The sequence below is a fragment of the Microtus ochrogaster genome, linkage group LG1 (assembly GCF_000317375.1).
Source record: "Microtus ochrogaster isolate Prairie Vole_2 linkage group LG1, MicOch1.0, whole genome shotgun sequence".
Lineage (NCBI taxonomy): Eukaryota > Metazoa > Chordata > Mammalia > Rodentia > Cricetidae > Microtus > Microtus ochrogaster.
Genome location: NC_022027.1, coordinates 32,557,235 through 32,576,497, shown reverse-complemented (window position 1 = coordinate 32,576,497; position 19,263 = coordinate 32,557,235). Strand labels below are relative to the sequence as shown.

General features: G+C 47.6%; 1 protein-coding gene across 5 annotated transcripts in view; it reads right to left on the bottom strand.

The window, feature by feature from the left end:
* Kiaa1211 (KIAA1211 ortholog) overlaps positions 1-19,263 on the bottom strand; it is a 217,024-nt gene that overhangs the window by 22,592 nt on the left and 175,169 nt on the right. For 3 of the 5 annotated variants that reach the window (XM_013350803.2, XM_026784981.1, XM_026784980.1), the window contains exons 4-6: positions 11,293-11,428; positions 3,777-3,941; positions 955-1,023 (exon numbers count right to left, since the gene is read on the bottom strand). In XM_013350803.2, the coding sequence (XP_013206257.1) occupies positions 955-1,023; positions 3,777-3,941; positions 11,293-11,412 (354 nt within the window). In that variant the 5' untranslated portion in view covers positions 11,413-11,428. Of the gene's footprint in view, positions 1-954; positions 1,024-3,776; positions 3,942-9,468; positions 9,491-11,292; positions 11,429-19,263 lie in introns of those variants that run through there. The other 2 variants (XM_013350804.2, XM_026784982.1) reach the window with 2 other exon arrangements.

The following is a 19,263-nucleotide window of genomic DNA, read 5'->3' as shown; positions in this document are numbered from 1 at the left end:
GCCGATGTGGCGGACTAACGCCAGGGAGGAACACACGAAGCTGAGAGGTCAGTGCCAGGCTTTGTCTGCAGCTGTCCCCACTGGGCTGAGGGACCGGTCGGAGCCACCCCTGCTGCCCTGCAGGTGCAGAGCTGGTCTCTGCCACATCCTCCATTTCTTCAGAGAGGGTGTGCCCCGTGTAGGGATGAGAATTCTCACCAGAGAAACTCAGCCCCTCAGGGCCCATTCTCGGGGCAAAGGGTCTAGGCTCCTCAATGAAGGTAAAATCCCAGGGCCACGGCGGGGCTAGGGTTGAGGTGATTTGTAAGTAAGAGCAAGCTTGAAGCCCTGAGTTCAGGTCCCGTCACCCATGTATGAAGCAGAGCATAGCCATTCACACACCTGTCACCCCAACACTGTGGAGGCCAAGACGGGACGACCACCTGGTTCAGTGAGAAGGCCCTGTCTCCGGAGAAAGACCCGGAGAACGGTAGGGCGGGGCTCCTGACTTCCTTCTTTGTCCTTTCTATGCCTACGCTTAGGCGCAGCCCACCCTCCCTCCTCCCCCACCCCAATACACAATAATAAAAGGGCATTAAAAGTGCACGTGAGTAAAAGTAGAGAAAGCTAAGGTTGGGTACGGGTTTGTCTCTTACATTTGTTCATAACAGAAGACCCCCTTACAGTCTTGAGTACCTTGCAGACATTCTAGAAAGCCCTTCTCAACAGATTCACAACATCTTGAAGTGCATGATCCATTTGTACTTAGGGAAGTCAGCACTGTCTAAAACTCCCAAGGCATGATGGGAGTGTGGCTATTCTTCAGAGCAGGGCTCGAGTCTAGCAGTTGGGTTGCCATGGAAACGGATGCTTTAACCTCTTCCCCCTGGTCGCTCCGGTTTATGAACAGAAAATAAAATAGCAGATGGTAACAAACGAGGAAAGAGGCTCGATAAAGAGCTCACATTCCATTACCTTCTCTTCCATCTCACTTCTGGCTTCAGGTAGATTCAGAGGACTGGAGGAACTTGGCGTGTCACTAGACTGGAAGAAAAGAGAGAATGCTTGAGCTGTGGAGACAGGAAGTGCTGGGCGAATAACCAGCTCTGTCTAGGCCTGACCAGGGTGGCCCCGTGCTCCACAGGGGGTCACGGGCTCTCCTGGAACCACCCAGGACCACTGTGGTAACCGCTGACTGGGACGACAGAGCCGTGGAGGAGCACCGTCCCCTTTTATTCCTGAGTTCAGTGTGCTTCCCTCCTGGTTAGCTCCCAGCCCCACGGCCTGTGCTTCCTCTCAGGGTCAGAGAGGCTGAGAGGCTGCTTGGCGACCACCTTGCCTGGGAAATGGGGCCCTGTTACACACAGTTCGGACCTGGGAGCTCTCAGACTTCCTGGTAGCCGTCTAGCTTTCCCCTGAGACTCCGGAGCAGGGAGTGAAGATAAAAGATCCTCCCAGAGCCACGTGCAGAGAAGGCGAAAGAGCAGGGAGGAAAATCTGGGGGTGGCCCACCAGACTTGTTCTGGAAACATCCCCAGAAGGTGGTTGTATTTCTACCACTCTAGGCTGCACACGTAAGATGTTTAGAGACAGAAGTCAGGCTTTGTGGGCTGACTCAATGGATAGGGCAGATCTGATGACCGGACTCTAATTCCCAGAACCCATAGGGAGTAAGGGCAGGAGAGAACTAATTCTTTAGAACTATCTTCTGTTTTGCAGGAAAATGGATGAAGCTACAAAACATTATTTTGAGTGAGGTAACCCAGACACAGAAAGACAATTATCACATGTACTCACTCATAGGTGGTTTTTAAACAAAGCAAAGAAAGCCAGCCCACAAACCACAATCCCAGAGAACTTAGACAGCAATGTGGACACTAAGAGAGACTTACATAGATCTATCTATTCTACATGGGAAGTAGAAAGTAGAAAAAGACAAGATCTCCTGAGTAAATTGGGAGCATGGCAACCTTGGGGGAGAGGAGAGACACGGAGGGGAGCAGAGAAAAATCTAGAGCTCAGTAAAAATCAATAAAAAAAAAGAACAAAAAAGAACTGTCTTCTGAATTCAACACACATGTCATGGTACACACACACACACACACACACACACACACACACACACACACACACACACATTTAAAAGAACACAAGTCAGCTCCAGACACTTCCTTCCTCACTATTACTCAGAAATCAAATCAGGATTCTCCCTTTTCATGGCCTCCAGCATCTGGCCTTGGCATCTGCCTTCCCCAGCGCCCACCCAGCCCCACCTGACCAGTTCCTCCCGGTCTCCTTTCTAAGATCAGCACGTTCTCTTTGGTCTTTGGTCTTTGTTCCGGCTCATACCTGTGCCTAGAACACTTCCACCTTGTCACCCCCTGGTCTGTTCCCAAGCCCACATCTGAAAATGCCACCTCCCCCCACCCGCAGTGAGTCACTTACTGCCTTATTCTCGGCAGACAGCATTGTGCCCGATCTCAAACGATCATCTTTACCTGCATGGTGACTTGTGTGCTCTGTGACAGCCTCTCATTAGGATGTGAGCCACCAGAGGCCCTCCCGTGACAAATCTTGCTCATCTCTGTAACACCCACACCTAAGACAAGGTCTGCTGAACAAAGAGCCTCTGTCCTTCCTGAGGCCACAGAGCCTCCCGCTTTGAAGTCATAAGTAATAGCAAGGGCGTTCTTTGGTCCTCGTGAATTCCCTGTGTTAGAGTGAGGGAGGTTGCTGCTGTTGCTGCCACCACTGCCTGATACTGGGCAGGTGGGGGAGAGCATTTTGAAATCATGAGGAAGGAAGGACCCCCGTTTCTTCCTCCTTCACCCACCATCATTTGTCAACATGTGGGGGCCAGTGGTCATCAAGGCCAGGCCCCAGCAGAGGTGGCAATAGGACAAACTGTCTGTTTTCACTGCAAACAGTTTGCCTTGCTCTTCTGAAATATTAGCTGATAATAGCTATGCCTATTTTTAACAGCAAACACCCAGATTCTGGAACTGATAGGCAAAGTTGTTTTAAGAAAGACCCAGTGTCCACCTGTCACTAGAGAGCCCCTGACTGGCTATTCCGAGGGCTTTAGAGCCTTTTCTCCTCTACACAGGCCTGTCCTCTGCTGTTGGAGGAACTGGGAATTCAGGATAGTCAAAGTGTTCCCTGGAAAGTGTCAATACACCCAGTTTAGACAGCCAGATACTGGAATGTGACTTTCTTTCCAGCTGATGGGAGTTCAAGCTGGCGGGTGTGAGGCCCTCTCCCTGGACCCCTACTGCTTTCTTTTCCAGTTCTCTTAAATTAATCCAATTTGGCAAATAATTAGTCAGCTACTCAGCTGGCAGTCTCCAACTCCTGAGGAGAAAGGGATGTGTAAGAGGCAGTTTTAGCTGCAAAAAGCCAACGTTTAGAGATGGAGAGAAAACAGTTTTACACAAACATTTATGGATGGGGGACACAGATATGAAACTGCAGAGGAGACAATGCATCTTTGGGTGTGACGTCGGGAAAGATTTCCCAGAAGCACCCGGGTCACCTGAACCTTGAAGGATATGCAGAAGGCTCCGGCAAGGGCATCTGCAAAGGGCTTGTGCCCTCCTCCTCCTCCTCATCTTTCCCACTGGTCCTCAGCACCCTCAGGCCACAGCCTGAGCACCAGAAAAGCTTCTCCTCATCTCATCCCCTCCCCCAGCCCTCCACTCCTCCAATCTAGACTCCAGGGTCATCAGATGTCACCGTCACCTGGCTGGCATCCTGCTCTCTGGCTTATGAGAATCAAATTCCCCCTGGAGGGGACTTACTTTGTTCTCTGGGTCTGAGAGGACAATGTCCTGCTGAGTCACAATTTCCATGGGACTGGCCAGGAAGAAGTCCTCATCAGAGCTAGCGTCCGCACTGCCCGCCTTCTTCATGGGAATGGCATTCGATGGCCGCTGCCCAAACTTGATGTTCTTGCCCAACTGTCGCTGCGGGAGAAACAAGGGGAAGACGTTCTGAAACAGTCTCCACAGCCATGACCAGGGTCCCCGGAGACAGTCGTGCCCAGCTGCCTTCTGGGGGCACGGCCATGCCGAGGGACCTTCAGGCCATCCTGCACTGAGTCCACTAGCTCCCATCCGCAGAGCCACAAGCTTTTAAAACTCCAGCCACCTCTTAGATGCAAATGCTAACAGCTTCCGGAATGGGCAGGGACCACGTTTCCGAACCCAGGTTGGAAATACGCGTTTTTAATTTCTTGGATCCATCTACCTACAGCCTTTGAATGCATGAAGAAATTACGTAGAAAATAGTGACATGAAGTGCAGGAACCACGGGGAGACATGAAGACTCCTGGGGTGGGCACAGTGGAACCCGCTAGTCCCTTCCGGATACATTCTCTGGGAATCTCTCCCTGCCTTCACCTAGCGTGGAATTCCTCATGTCAAAGCCACAGGCTCTGGTCACAGTGGGTCACCGGCCAAGGTGGAGAAGTCCCAGGGTCAGCAAGGCTTTCCTTGGTGAATGTTGAGATCAGGGATGGGAATGATCCTGTTTTCGTTCCTTGTTACGGTTACGCATCGTGAAATAAGGGCCACAAGGAACCTGGGGTAGGGGCGGGGAGGGAAGGGCTAAAGAAGGGCTGATGACTGGCAGCTGGAAGGGCATCTGAATGAAGGGGAGAAATGGGCTGGAAACAATGAGCAGCAGCTTGGGTAAGGGCCAGATTCAAAGCAGGAAAACTGACTCCATATGTTTTGCCCCATGTCTCCTGGGGGTAAACTGTCCCCAGCTAAGGAGCACTGCTCTAGAGCTACGCCCATGTGTGGTTTAAACCTAATGTGGTGGTTTGATATTTATCTTTAATCATGGGTAATAGTTAATCTGGCAGGGCTTCCAACAAGAGATTTAGCAAGCAACAGCTCCAGCCCTGAACTGGCTAGGTTTTCTGAATCTGAGACGAGCTAGAGGCACCCACCCGGGAAGAGAACCTCAGCTGAAGAACACCTCGATCAGAAGGGCCTGTGGGCGCATCTGTGGGCACTTTCCCTAACTGTTAATTGATGGAGGAGTCCAGCCCACCGTGGGCGGTGCCACCCCAGGCAGGTGGTTCTGGGCTGCATAAGAAGGGCAGGTGAATGCCAGCCACTAAGCGGCCTTCCTCCCTGGTCTTCAGTTCCTGCCTCTAGGTTTCTGCCTTGAGTTGCTACCCGGGCTTCTTTCAGTGATGTACTGTAACCTGTTTGATGAAATAAACCCTTTTCTCCCCAAGTTTGCTTTTGGTCAGTGGTTTTATCATGGGAACAGGAGGATCAAACTAAGACAAACCCAGTCACTTTGCAAAACAAAGTCCAGGTGCTTGTGGAGAGGTGACCGGCCCAAGCTCATGGGAAGGCTGAGTGGTCCCAAAGGAATCTGAGCCCACGTCTTTTAAAATGACATCCAGAGTTCTGGTCACTGTGCTTCACACCAGTTCTCATAAATTTGACAATGTACTTCCTTCTTGCAGGGACAGTTACATAAAGAGATGACCGGCATATTTAATATTTCTCTAAAAATCCCTGGCCAAAGAATCCCCTGAGGGAAATGTCTCCTGTCCCTCAGAACTCAATGGGACCATGTCCACCCACCTCCACCCAGCTCATCCCCCATCCCAGCCTTGCCCAGTGAGCAGGGAGACGCAGATGCATGACCAAGATGGGCCCCAAGACGCTCCTCTCTGCACAGCGCACCCCACCCTCAGCCACCCAGCATGCCAAGTCAGGGAGCAAGGGCTTGCGTTTGGTCCGCTGTGATTTCAGCCTGCACTGGGCCTCAGCCTCCCAGGAAGAACGCACACCCAAAGCCCCCATTCAGCCAGGGAAGGAGAGCTTCAGCAGCCCCCAAGATGTTTGCAGGTTGCTGAAAACGGATGTCTTCCAAAGGCAAGTCGAGCAGGAAGCGGCAGTTAGTACATACTCTAAGCAGGTCCAGAAGCAACACATGTACAACAGCCGATGGAGTCAGACAACAGGACACGGAATCACAGCCACGGACCCGGGGGGAGGGGGTGGGGGTGCTTCCTGTGGCCACCCGCTCCAAGCCTCCTTAGGAGTGTTGGCCATGAGCCTGACACTGGACTGGGGAGACCCCACTGGCAGGGTCTTTTGGTGCCAGTGTTCTGGGATGAGATGTGGGAAGAGGGAACCTTCCTTTCTCTTCTGAGACAGCATCTTGCTATACAGCCTAGGCTGGCCTTGGACTCTTGATCCTCCTTCCTGCAGCCCCGAGAGTGGGAATTATGGGCATTTGCCACTCGGCTGAGTTTTCCTTCCATCTAAATTGATGAATAATAACTGTTCATACTTGTGGACCACTGTGAGGTTTCAATACATGTATATAATACATAATGGTCAGCCAGGGTGATTGACATATCCATCACCTCATCCATTTTTCACTTCTTTGTGTTGGGAATGTTCAAAGTTCTCGTTTCTAGCTATTTTGAAATATACTATAAATTATTAACCATAGCTACCCTACTGTGCTATAGAACACTACAACTTAATAGTCCTCCTAACTGTAATGTATTCATTGACCAATGGAGATGAAAACCATTTCTCATTTCTATAATGGGAAGGACTTTCATAGTGCACTTCCTGGCATAACGCTATATTGTCACTTAATGAGGAGTTTGGCCACCACCACAAAAAGGACAAACAGGCCTCTTTACTTGACCAGGGCTCTTCTGAGAGAATGGTTGTTGCTTTATCCTGACGCTTAGGAGACAAGAAAGAAAACATCACAGCCTAGACAGAAACAAAGTCCAAAGACGAAATGATAGTTGTGGCTACAAATAGAAAAGGAAGGAGAAGGCAAAGAATCTCAGTACGGAGGACAGGGACAGTAAAGTGCCTAGAGTCAGGCCGGGAAATGGGCAGAGGAATGTTAGGACGTGGAGTGGAAGGCTAAGGAGGACAGGGAGGGAGGCGGCAGAGAGGAAGAGGAAGAAGGGCCCAGGACAGTGGATACAACATCTGAGGACCTGGAGGACAGGAGGAGAAGAGGGCAGAGGGAAGGGAACATGTGACCATGCCAAAGGGCTGATGTATGTTGCAGACATGTTCATCCTGACAAATTAAATAATAAAAGTGTTCTCCTTAGTCTAGAGGCCATTTTGAAATTCCCCATGGAAAACAGACTCAGGCTGGTGGCTGGGGAGCTGAGGGAGAGGAACTGAAAGGCCGGAGGGGATGGGGATGGTGATGGTGATGGGGAATAGGGCTGGTCTCTGTGTCCAGATAAAGGGATGTCCTGTGGCTTTTTAGACAAGAGCTGGTGAACCAAGGCTGTGGCAGGACTTGAAGCCCAATGCCCCACGTGGTGTTTAAGGACCAATCGCTCACACCCCGACACACCCTTCCTCCACAGGTCCCTTTTCTAAACACCTTTACGTGACTCAGAGGAGACTGAACTGCTGTGACATTTTATAAGGTGTACTGACAACTTAACGAGTCCTGTTGAAATCTAGCTGGGGATCTGGGGTGTCACACGAACTATATGGGAACAGATTATTTCTATTGCTCTCATTGCTTATGGTTCATGCACTGTCAACAAAGGGCCAACAACAGGAGGGAGAAATTACTCTAAATCAGGCTGCTGTAAGCTGGCCCCAAAGTTTTTCGGCCCCACGAGTTCTGTCTTTTCACACGTCGCAATTCTATCCGGAGAGGAAAGAGGAAATTGGTCCACACACTGACAGCGTATGCTGCTGCTGGTTATGAATGCAGCTACTGTTACGACTGGAATGCGAGCTAACGGGACTATATTTTATTCATTCAGTTTGGGCCATTTTGCCGTCATATGGAATGCTTGGGAATGAATGATGCTACAGGAATGTACATCCATATTTATGAGGCTGGATGCTGTCGTGTGGAAATGCCAAGTACATTGTATTCTGCAGCTTTTTGCACTGCTGGTATCTAGAATTTCCCAGATTTTTTTTTCTGCAGCCATTTTTTTTTTTCAAATCATGTCCATGAGAGCAAACAGCAGAGGGAAAAAAAAGGTGATGTCTTCCTGAGCAAACTGCAGGTACTCCCATCACAAGAGTGAATTCTTGAAAAAAAGCATATGGATTCAGGACACCGGTTCTAGGAAGAACTGGCCGAGATCAGGTGCTTTGCTTTCTGCCCTTGACGGCTGTATTAGATGTCAAAACCCTCAAACGTAGGATTTTGGAATTCTCAAGTGAAACCCACTTCAGTAGGCGACATTAGCTCCCAGGGACCAAGGCCCCCACCTACACCTGTGCCAAATAATCCGTGGGACACATAACCTAGGCATTTCCCGACAAAAGTGTGGCGCGACTCTGGCAACCACCTGCGGGCATAGCCAGGCTTCCTCTGGCTTCATCAGCAGCTGGTACGTACCTCTCAGCTGGGTGTGACCTTCAGCAGAGAGGCTCCCTCCTGATCTGTGCTGCCTGGTAAAGTCAAGGTCGTCGCAGCACAAATATCACCAAGGGCAATGCTTTTACAGCTACCATGGGCAGCGGTTTTACAGCTACCATGGGCAGCGGTGAGCAGGGGCTTCACACAGACTCCAGGCTTTAAGGCCTGGAGGAGCCTTGGGGCTTGCCCATCACTTGTGCCTCCTTATTGTTCAAGTGGGGAAAGTGAGAGTCACAGAGATGAAACAATTCCGTGGTCCAAGGTCACATGACCACATGGTGGCAGAGGCCTGACATCTTTTATTGCTGTGTCCTCTTACTCATTTGAGTGGTCATCCTACTGGCTGGAGCAAAAGACTTACGGACTGAGCCTTCAAAAGGGCGCTATTGTTTTAATCCCTATAACTAAGTGTTTATTCAAATTTGTTCTCACAGTGCACATTTTTATACGCGGGAAAAATGTGCTCTTGTTCTTTTAAAAAGCTCAATATTTTGTCATGGTAAAGTGATGTTATTTAAGACAGGGAAGGGTAACTGTGCTGGATTGCTTTATTCTATCAGTGGGGCAATGCTAACAACTCCTGTGGGTGCAACAAGACAGTTCTAGGTGCTATGACATAAGTGGGCACTAGGGGGCAACCTTTCCAAATGCAAACACCGTCCACCCACGTTCATGAGTTCTAAGTGAATGCTGGACAGTCTCTTAAACTATTTTTTTTTTTGGTTAAATTTCATTACAAAAGAATATTTAAATAATTGTGGCTATTCATCTATCTAGAACATTCACTGTCAAATTGGTGTTATCCATTCCTTTCTCAAAGAAGAAGAAGAAGAAGAAGAAGAAGAAGAAGAAGAAGAAGAAGAAGAAGAAGAAGAAGAAGAAGAAGATAGACATGTACACAATGACAGTTCCAGACAGAAAACCACACATGCCTCCGGCACAGCTAGACTCTCTCATTCCATGCTGGAGTCTAGGAGGAGGCTGTCTCCTGTGCTTCCTACTGGGCATCCATAGCAGCATAAGGTTGTCGTGGGAAATGCAAAGCATTCATGCAAGTGTATAAAGTCACTAGATTTGGGGGACTTACCAGGAACATACTGCTTAGGCGACTGAAAAATAAAACACAGTCTTTTGGGAGTGATTCAGTTAAACCTTAGGTCACTTAACGATTAAAAATCCCTTTTGTTCTGACCGTGGTCCCCGTTTTCAGCCTCGAAGAGCATAGCCCCAGATATCCCCAAAGTCACTGTAGAGATCAGAGGAGGAGTCGGAGGCCAGCAGCAGAAGCAAAACTCAGCAGAGCTCATCTGCCAGTTCGCTGTCCAGATGAGACCCCTCACACTAAATACTCATTCTGCTCTACTCACTTTCCCTCCCCCGCTGTGTTAATTGTGTTGTCACTTCAGGGAAGTTGATGGTTTCATGTTTTACTAATTATGAGATCAAATTATCTAAACTCTTACCTTATTGTTAAAAAAAACCCACAGCCCTTGCTCACATATTTTGAGTTTCTATTTTTTCCCAGTACTGCACAATTGCACGGCACATACTTAATAACCCTTAAATCCACTTTTTAAAGAGGGAGCGGTATGCGGTGAACGTTACAGAGCAGATATGTTGGCGCCCACGGGCCATTATCCACCTTTAAAGGGCTCTCGAAGCTCCTATGAACGGCAGCTATCTCATGGTCTGAAACCTGCACACCGTTTCTTTTTGAGAAAGGTTTATGATAAGGCAGGGGCTCAGAACTGGCAGAGGGAAGTGGGTCCAAGTTCTCCCTGGCTATTCCTGTCCTCCCTCTTGGAACTGTGAATAGTGAGAGCTGGCTTCTTCAGAGTCAAGGAGTAGACACAGCCAGCAGGAACAAAGGGGAGTCTGGCTAGGAAGTGCTGGGGTTTGCGAGCCAGCCTGGGTAGGCTTTATGGGTGGACTGTGGCCCTTGGTCAGTGTGGCTCTAGGCGTAATGATCTGGGCAAGGCTCCAGGGTGTTGGCTGCTTCCTGGTTTGTCATACATCACCGTCCACCGACCATATGACCATAGGTCAGAAAATATACAGCTTATGTTCAGAAGAAACGAGACCATGTGAAAAGAATAGCAAAGTTACTTTGGAGAGCTGGGATTAAAGGCATGTGCCGCCATGGCCAGCTCTTGTTGCCTTTTTTCTTCTCATCCATTCCTTGGCAGTCACTGTTGTGGACATGTCGTCAGATGGGACTCAGCAACTCAGAGCCCTCTGTCCAAAGTCTAGGGAGTCCCCAAGCACTCCCGTCTCAGAAGTGCTTCCTTGGCATTGCTTCCTGGTGAGGGAAATGCCCTACATAATGAGACTCCACAGTCTTTGTTCCTTTGACGTTTCCTGGGCCCATTATTTTAACGACATTCAGTATAGCACGGTTTACTACACTTTCACTGTTAGGGAGTCACCAGCTGAGTCAACAGTAGGTAAGAAAACTGCCCCATCGCAGGGTGAAAGGAGTCGGCAAGGAACCTCCCAAGACAGGGTGGCTGGAAGCCGCTTTTACAGCTACCACAGAGCCTCGCCCCGCCCCATCTCCTACTGGAGACTCACAGGATGGACTGCACAATGCGGCCTCTGTTGACAGCAGCTCCGGTACTTGGTGGTTGGGAGCTCTTTCCCACATGCAAGCCCAGGAGCTTATCTTAGGTACTTGTTCTGGTCAAACCAGAAGCGACAACTGGAGAGGAGAGGTGGGGGGCCAAGCCGTGCGGGTGGGTACAGCAGGGCTAAGTGTGCCTCTCACGGGGGAAACTGAGTGGAGCACCAGATCTCAAAGCCTCTCCCCTGGAGCGGCCCCAGGACCTCCCACTCCATCACTCAAGGACCGACCAGGGTCTTTTCCACTTCCCTCCTCTGCCTCTGATCTGCCCATCATCTCAAGCTGTCTTACCTGAAGAGTTTTGACTTTGCCCAGGATGTTGTCCTGTGACATTGCTTGAACTGTCTGCTCATTTTCTGCTCCCCCATCAGGGATAAAAATACTGTCATGGGAGAAGGCCCGTGCTCCCATAGAACGGGTGGAGGACCTGGAATGCAAACCACGTGCTTCGTTTTATTAGGATGACAAATGTCTTCTCCAGATTCAGTTCTCTGTTCTTCCTGACTCAAAGGGCTCTGCCCACATCGCCTGTCTTATTCAGAAAGTCCTTTGACACCGTGGCCTTCCTACAGAGGGTCAGACGGGGAGCAGGGGAGATGAGGGAGTCCCGTGGGAATGGGGAATGTGGCTCTTCACAGTATTTCTCAGAACCACTCAGGGCAAGAACTTCAAGGGAGTGTTTCTTTGTAGAGCCAACGGCCCTGCTCAATTTTTAATCAGAAGACTTGCCCAGATGAGCTGTCCCTACCAGGTTTGTTCTGCAAAATCTTTCCAGCTGGTATTTATGAAGTGATACCCAGATCTGGAAGAGGTCAGAGTTTCTTTCATGTCCAGTCAGACTGCAGTACTGGTGTAGAGAAAGGTTTTGGAAGAAGGGGCCATGAATGCCTGAAGATACAACCAAGGGGGAGGAATCCAGGTTGGAGCCCTTTTGACATGTTTTGTACACACAGAACATGGTATAGATTCACAGTTCACAGCAAACTGCTGTGGTTTGAATTCAGGGCTCCATGTACTGTAGGCTTGGTCCCCAGTGCAGCAATGTTAGGGAGTAATAAGACCTTTAAGGGGGAGCTCATTGTGGGCACTGTCCTCGGAAGGAATTCTCACAAGACCATAGCTCTCCCGAATGAGTAAGACGAGGAAGCCCAGGCATTCCCCATACCCTGGCTTCCCTTCTACCCAGGGGACACAGAACATAAGAAGCATTCACTTCTGGCTAGATGTGTCCACGTTGACATAATGTAACCAGGGGGGTCATGACCGGGGCTGGCGCCGTGCTATTTGGGTTTTCAGCCTCTCAAAGTGAGCCAAACAAACTTTTCTATACACATCCTGGCTCAAGGAAGTCAGGTATTTTGTTAGAGTAATGGGCAATGGGGCTGGATGGAGCTCAGTTAGTAGAGGATTCAGGATGCACAGGGCCCTAGGCTTACTCTCTAGCATCAACAAGAAGAAAACAGATGCCTTTCCAGTTTGCAGGGTTGCACCGGAGAGACGTCTGGACATCTCCCTGATGAGAGGCAGGAACAGTGGGAAACTCAGGGGAAGGAAGCCCCAGGAGATAGCCACTCCTTACTCGGGCAGACATAGCAGCTTGCCCTTCCTGTGGCAATGCAGAACATTTCCAAGGTGACACAGGCAGGTCTCAAGGCTGAGGGAGCAGCACTCCCCCCTTTCCTTAATGGGAGGTTCCCCTGAGACCAAGTGCAGGAAAGCGCAGGGTAAAGGTGACCTTCACCAGTCCCCCCCATAATGTACTGCAACTGGATTGCTCATCTACCCAGGTCTAGACGGAACTCAGAAGATTATGGCATTTAATTTACGGAATTGCAGGGAACACGTTAAAGACCATCTGAGGTTCCTGGCCAAGAGACTCGGGTGAGAGCCCGTGCGACCTTAGTTACGAACAAACAGCCATGCTCTTCCGGTGTGATGAACCCCACTGATGAGCGTTAGTTTCATTCTCTCGTTTACTCTTTGCCGCCCTCATCTTACTAGAGACGATGCTGGGGGTGAGGACCACATCCAAAGCCATTCCAGTCCAAGCAGTACAGTACCCTACTGAACGCAGCCCCACGCCAGCCAGTTGACATGCCTTTGGGACAGTTTTAGAGTGTGGCCATCCAAGAAGGACAGAGAGTATGGGGAAGGAAGGCAGGCGAGATGTGCCAGGAAGGCTGGAGTCTCAAAAGGCTGAAGACATGAAGTCACTAGAATAACGGTTCCGCCTTCAGGAGAGTCGCTGGCCTACATAGGACAGCAGCTTCCTGTGTGAGCCATGATGCAGTCTTGTTTTTGGAAATACAAAGGGAAAAGAAAGCTCTCACCATTTCCCAGTCCTAAGCAATGTTATTCACATAGGTTAAAAAAAGTGAACTTCCAGTTTCATCCAATGGTGTCACAAACAAGGTTTTCAACCAATGGGGTTAAACCTTTCCCTGTTTTCTGTCTTAAATTCAGACTTCTGGTTACAATTCAGATAAGAGAAGAATGATTCATTTCTACATAGTCTATGGAGCTTTTTATTTAAATTATGTTTTTAGTGTGTATTTGTGCAAGTGTGTGCACGTGGGGAGAGCCCAGAAGTCAGCCTGATGTTGTTGCTTCTCAGAAGCCACCCACCTTGTTTTTAGGGACACGGTCTCTCACTGGGACCTGCAGCCTGCCTGTTAGGTGAGGCTGGCTGGACGGTACACTCCAGGGATCCTCCTGTCTCCCCAGGGATGACGTGAGAAGTGTGCGCCTCTAAACATGCCTTCTCAGGCGGGTGCTGGCTCCCTGATGCAGGTCCTCATGCATGCGTGGTTAGCACTTTCCCCGGCTTATCCATCTCCTAACCCTTGTACACGGCGCTTTTGCAAACAATTACACATATAAGCAGGCCCTCAAATACTCATACCAGTATGTAGGTGCCCACACATGGCTCCATGTTTAATGTTTAGTAAATTCCACTAATTTCTTACAGTTGTGTGTGTGCAGAGTACAATAAGGCCAAACCAAATTCCATTTCAGTTGCCACGACTGTCTTACCTGAGTGGAGAAGTTCTTAACATAGGTGTTCCTATTATTTTTGGTATGTAGGCTAGAATCTGGACCTTGTTTGCTTTACTGTGCTGGCCCCGGTTTTGATGTGGAAACACCCCTGCTTTTAGATGATTATAGCAATTCTAAGAAGTACAGTGCTAATAGTAATTCTAGCTAAATACAGTAAGACATCACATCTTACTGTGTGTGTAGTTAAAAGTAATAAGACATTGTGTATGTGTATAGCTAAATACAATTAAGACATCATATGTGTATGTGTGAGTGCGCCTATGTGTGTGTGTGCACATATATACGCAAACCTCTTTACTATAACATATAAATCCTCCTGCTGTAATATTTAAAACCGTTGTGTAGGAACTGATAATAAGCCTGTTTTTTAGATGAGAAAGAAACTAAAGCTCGAAGCCAGCCTGGTCTAAAGAGTTCCAGGATAGACCAAACCTACAGAAAAACCCTGTCTCAAAAAACTTAAAAAAAGAAAAAGGAACTAAAGCTCAAAGGCCTGTGGTGACCCTGGCCTCTGCTCCTTTCGTCTGCTCGTCTACTTTCATGGGCAGAAATAAGCCCACGCTGTCTGGGTGTGGTGACATACGTCCGTAAGCCGGAACACAGAAGACGGGGCAGAAGGACGGCTAGAGTCATGAGAAGGAGCCACACACTGCAACCCTGCCTCAAAAACACGAAAAGAAATACAAACCCACAACAACCAAACAAAACCCCAAAACAAAACAGAAATAAGCCCATGCCCATTCTGCCTTAAGTTTGTGTCTAACTTTTAATATCTAATTTGTTTTTCAGCTGTTTTATTTTTTTCTCCCAAGATGGCCATCCTGTCCCTTTGCGTTTCTATATAAATTCAACCCTGTCCTCCCCTATGCTCTTCCTCCCCTTTCTCTTGTCTTTGTCTGTCTGTCTGTCTGTCTTTTATGCTTCTGCAATTACTTTCACAATGGGCTTAGATCTACAGACATATCTAGGACTGATGTTTTTACAATACTTTACCTTTTAATCTAGAACCTAGGGTTTGTCTCTGTGTTAAGATCATCTTTTGTTTTATTATCTTAGTATTTTTTTGTATTATCTTAGTACTTTTTTGAGTAGAGCTCCTGAACATATCCTGATAGATTTATTCCTATATATCTGGTGGGTTGGACTTTTTTGTAAGTGGTATTAAAAATCTTTATTTTCTGTTTTCTCACTGTTGGAATATATGATAAAATTGTTTTTAATATACCGATCTTATGAAAAGAGACTTTGCTAGGCTTGTTTAATAACTATAACAATATGATCTCTAAGTCTTGGTATATCTAAAATACAATTAGGTTGTCTACCACAAAACACCACTTTTACCTCAAGCCTTTCTTATCTTCTTGCTGTTTCCTTTCCACACTGAGTCAGCTAAAGTCTTTTGTTGACAAAAGGCAGTGGAAGTGGTGGTGGCAGATCTTGTGATGCTCCAAACCCAGGGAGAAAACACTCCACTATTTTAAGATGTCTGGTATTGGCCAGAATTTTGTTGGATATGCTTATATGGCTGTTTCTTTGAAAAATGAAATACTTCATCACATTTTTCCTTTCAGAAGATTAAAATTTTGTGTCTCATTTGCTTTTTGACAGTTTTGCTCTGGCATGGGCAGGTGTGAACTTTCCTCTAGTTTGGAGTATTGCATGACTTCTTAAATCTGCGGCTTGATGTCTTTCATCCACTCAGGAAAAACTCTCAGCCCTTATTTCTCATGTTATCTCCAGCCATTTTTCCTCTCGTTTCTCTTCAATGGCCCAGCATGAGCCATTTGTCTTTTGCTCTCTTTTCTGGATCTAGCTTTCTTTTCACACTAATCTATATCTAATCTATATCTGCTGTCTTGATCCAGACCTTCCCGCGAGCTATGCTCTAACCCATTTTGTCTAATATGCTAGTGAAACGATTTGTTGACGTTCTTAACTTCAGAATTATTTTTTTTATCTCAAACCATCACTTATTTGTTTTTTAATAGATCCCAATTTCCGAACAAGATTCTCTGCCATGTCAACAAGAGTCTCTGCCATGTCAACAAGAGTCTTTGCCATGTCAACAAGAGCATCTGCCATGTCAACTATTGTCCTGAATGAACCAACCACAATTGCAGGCAGCAAACAACAAGCAGGGAGGATTCTTCGAGCCAATCACACGCCAGTCCATGGCTGACCAGCTGCCTCTACAAGACTTGGCCTCACCTTTGATCTGTCCCCACCTCTAAGGTAGCATCTGAACTCTCACCTGAGAGCTGGGTTATGTCCCAGCATCCCCATCCATGCTAGTCCGTGAACTACTAGCTTTCTTCCAGCAACACAGACTACTAAAACTTGTCCTGGTTTTCCACCCTCTGTCCCGGGCAGGTATAGCAATAATAATTCAGAAGGAAATCTGCTGCCCAGACACGGCTTTATTCTTTCGAGTTTCTCTTCTATTACAGAACTTTTACCTTCTGCTATAATTTATACACTCTTTAAAAAGTTTATTTAAAATTTTCATGTTATGATAATATTCTTTCTCTCTTGAGTCATCCCAGATCCTCCCCCACCTCCCCACTCAATGACCTTCATGTTCTGCGCTCCATCAACAACCACCCCCTCCCCAGAAAACAAAAACAAAAGTAACAAAACAAAACCCCCTAAGACAAAAAAGATGAACCCTTAACAAAAACATAGCACAGGAAACATGGAATTCCTGTGTGTTGTCAGACTCCTGAGCACAAGGCCTCCCAGGAAGTGTGGTGGACATACCCAGTGGCACTCCGTGGGAGAAAACCTATCTTTCTTCCCACGGCAGGTATCGATTGCAAATAGCTTCTTAGTTAGGGGTGGGACCTGGTGTCCACTTCACCATCTATCTCCATGCTGGGATTTTGTCTGTCTTGAATTCGTTCAGTCTCCCGTGTGTTGTTATAGTCTCTGAGTTCATACGTACATCTGGCCTGTTGCATCTGAAAGACAGTGTCTTCTTGGAGTTACCCACCAACATCTGGAGCTGATGGTCCTTCTGCCTCCCCTTCCACACTGGTCTCCATCCATCCTTGAGAGGCAGGAGCACTCACGTAGGGCTGAGTGCTCCAAAGTTAGAGATCTTAATCTCAAATTCTGGCTACTATCCCAGCCTCAAACTCTAATTTTTAAGTTTCCAGCTGGAGGGCATTTCCCCTAGTTCTGCTGATTTCTGTCAGCCACCTGCATTTTTTTGGCCTCTTGCCTTGAGCCAAAAGGCCTCTAATAACCACAGGAGAGAAAATAGCAGGTAGAAGATTGGGCTCGGCTCCGGGTTTCCTTCTCTCCAGGAGATAAGTGCTCAAGGCTGTGTCTTGGCAAGGAGATGCTGCAAACAGACCTGACTTCAACTCTCTATCTGTATTTCTAGGCGTTCCTCCCAAAGACATTGACGATGATAACCACAATCTATTTTATCACAGAAGTAAATAAAGGAATTTTTATATTTATTAAGTTTTTTTTGCATATGATAAACACATTGGAACTTTGTGTTGACATAGCCATGGCTCTGTAGTCCTGGCCCTCGGAAGGATCTGGAATTCAAGATCATTCTTGGCTACAGAGCAAGTTCAAGACCAGCCTGTGATATATGGCCACTACCCTTATGGAGATCAAACACGGTTATGCCTTTTTTCTTGTTAACTTTAGTTTTGTTTCATGTTAGAGCACCGAGAAGAAATAGTAGGGGAGGGTGATGATTGATTTATTAGGTTCATGAATGAATACTCGCTTGTAAGTTACTTCATCTAAATGCTCAACTGTTTATATAATAATATTCAATTTTTAGTAATCTCACATCGATTCAGGCTCCAAACACCTCTACCACGTAGATGACTCCCTGTTCTCCAAGGCTGAGGCTGACACAAAGGCCACACAAGTATTACCCAAAGTCTCAGAGTTTGAGGCAGGCTGGAGTGGAAACCAAAAAGCCCGCACCGTGGAGAGCTCAGCTTGAAATGTGTTCCAAGGAACAAAGAGCTTGGTGGAAGCCTTGTCCTTAACCAGCTGGAGACTTCAAATTACAGGACTGGGAGTGGAGGGCCAATTTGCCACGAGCTGTACCTTCTGCAGAGCTCATCTGGGCCTCTTTAGCCTTGGCATTTAAAGGTCACTCACAGTTGACTGTGAAGTAGGCCAGCCCCGTTTCTTCTGCTTTGCTTTGTTGTGAAGGAGGGAGGCAGGAGGCCTCTGCAGCCCTTTGCTTCAGCTTTCTTCTAGACCCTCCCTGTGTTGCAAGGCTGTACCCCTGCTCAGACAAGGGAGGGACTTGGTGTGTGGAGCCTTCTCTTCAGAAGCTGGACAACCGGAGCAGCTTCTGAATGACAAGAGATACCACACCCACGCCCTGCCCCCCAATCTCACGGTTTTAACTCTCACTGCTGGATCGTGCATACAACCACTTCACTGCCATTTTAACTTAAACGAGATCTGAAGTGAAAAGTTCTCGAGAGAGGAAGAAAGGCCACTTGGGACGCTCCCATGGCATCGGTCTGTGAGGAAGTCTTCATAAGGCCACTGAAAATCATGGCCACGGCTACAAAGGTCAAGGAGAGGACTACTTTCAGCTTGGTAGGACCAAGCGACAGGAGTTTCTGGGTTCTAGCTAGTACTCACCACTCCAAATGATAAAAGGAGGATGACCAGCCCATCAGGACCTCACTTCCCTATTTCTGTCCTAGCTGTGTGTCATTGTCATTGATGTGATTGGTAGTGGCACAGACGCTGAACCTCTAAAAATTTATGTTGAGCTTTGAAAGCACCAGGATCAGCTTTTGGTCTTAGCTTCCGTTCTTTGTGAGCTCCCATACCTATCTTCTCAAAGGCACTGACAGCAAGGGCACGGGGCTCTCCTGGCTCTAGACATTGCCTTTATTCCTGTCTTATGTAAATGTTATCCAGTAACATTGCTATAAAGAAAAGAAGCATCTTTAATAACTGTCTAACCCTCTCTTCAAGTCATGCAATGGATTCAGCCACTTGGTCATCTCGGCAAACTCAGTGGGAATGAGATCAAGCACGACATTTCTGCAACACTTCTGTTCTCCCCATGTCTTCCAGGACCTGCATCGTATTTTTCCCAGTGAAGTCAGATCCAGGCTAAGATTGTCATGATTGACAGTTGTCCTTTAGCATTTAAACACCCCTCAAAGTCAATACAGAGATGAAGAGAATGACTAGAAAGCCAGAGTT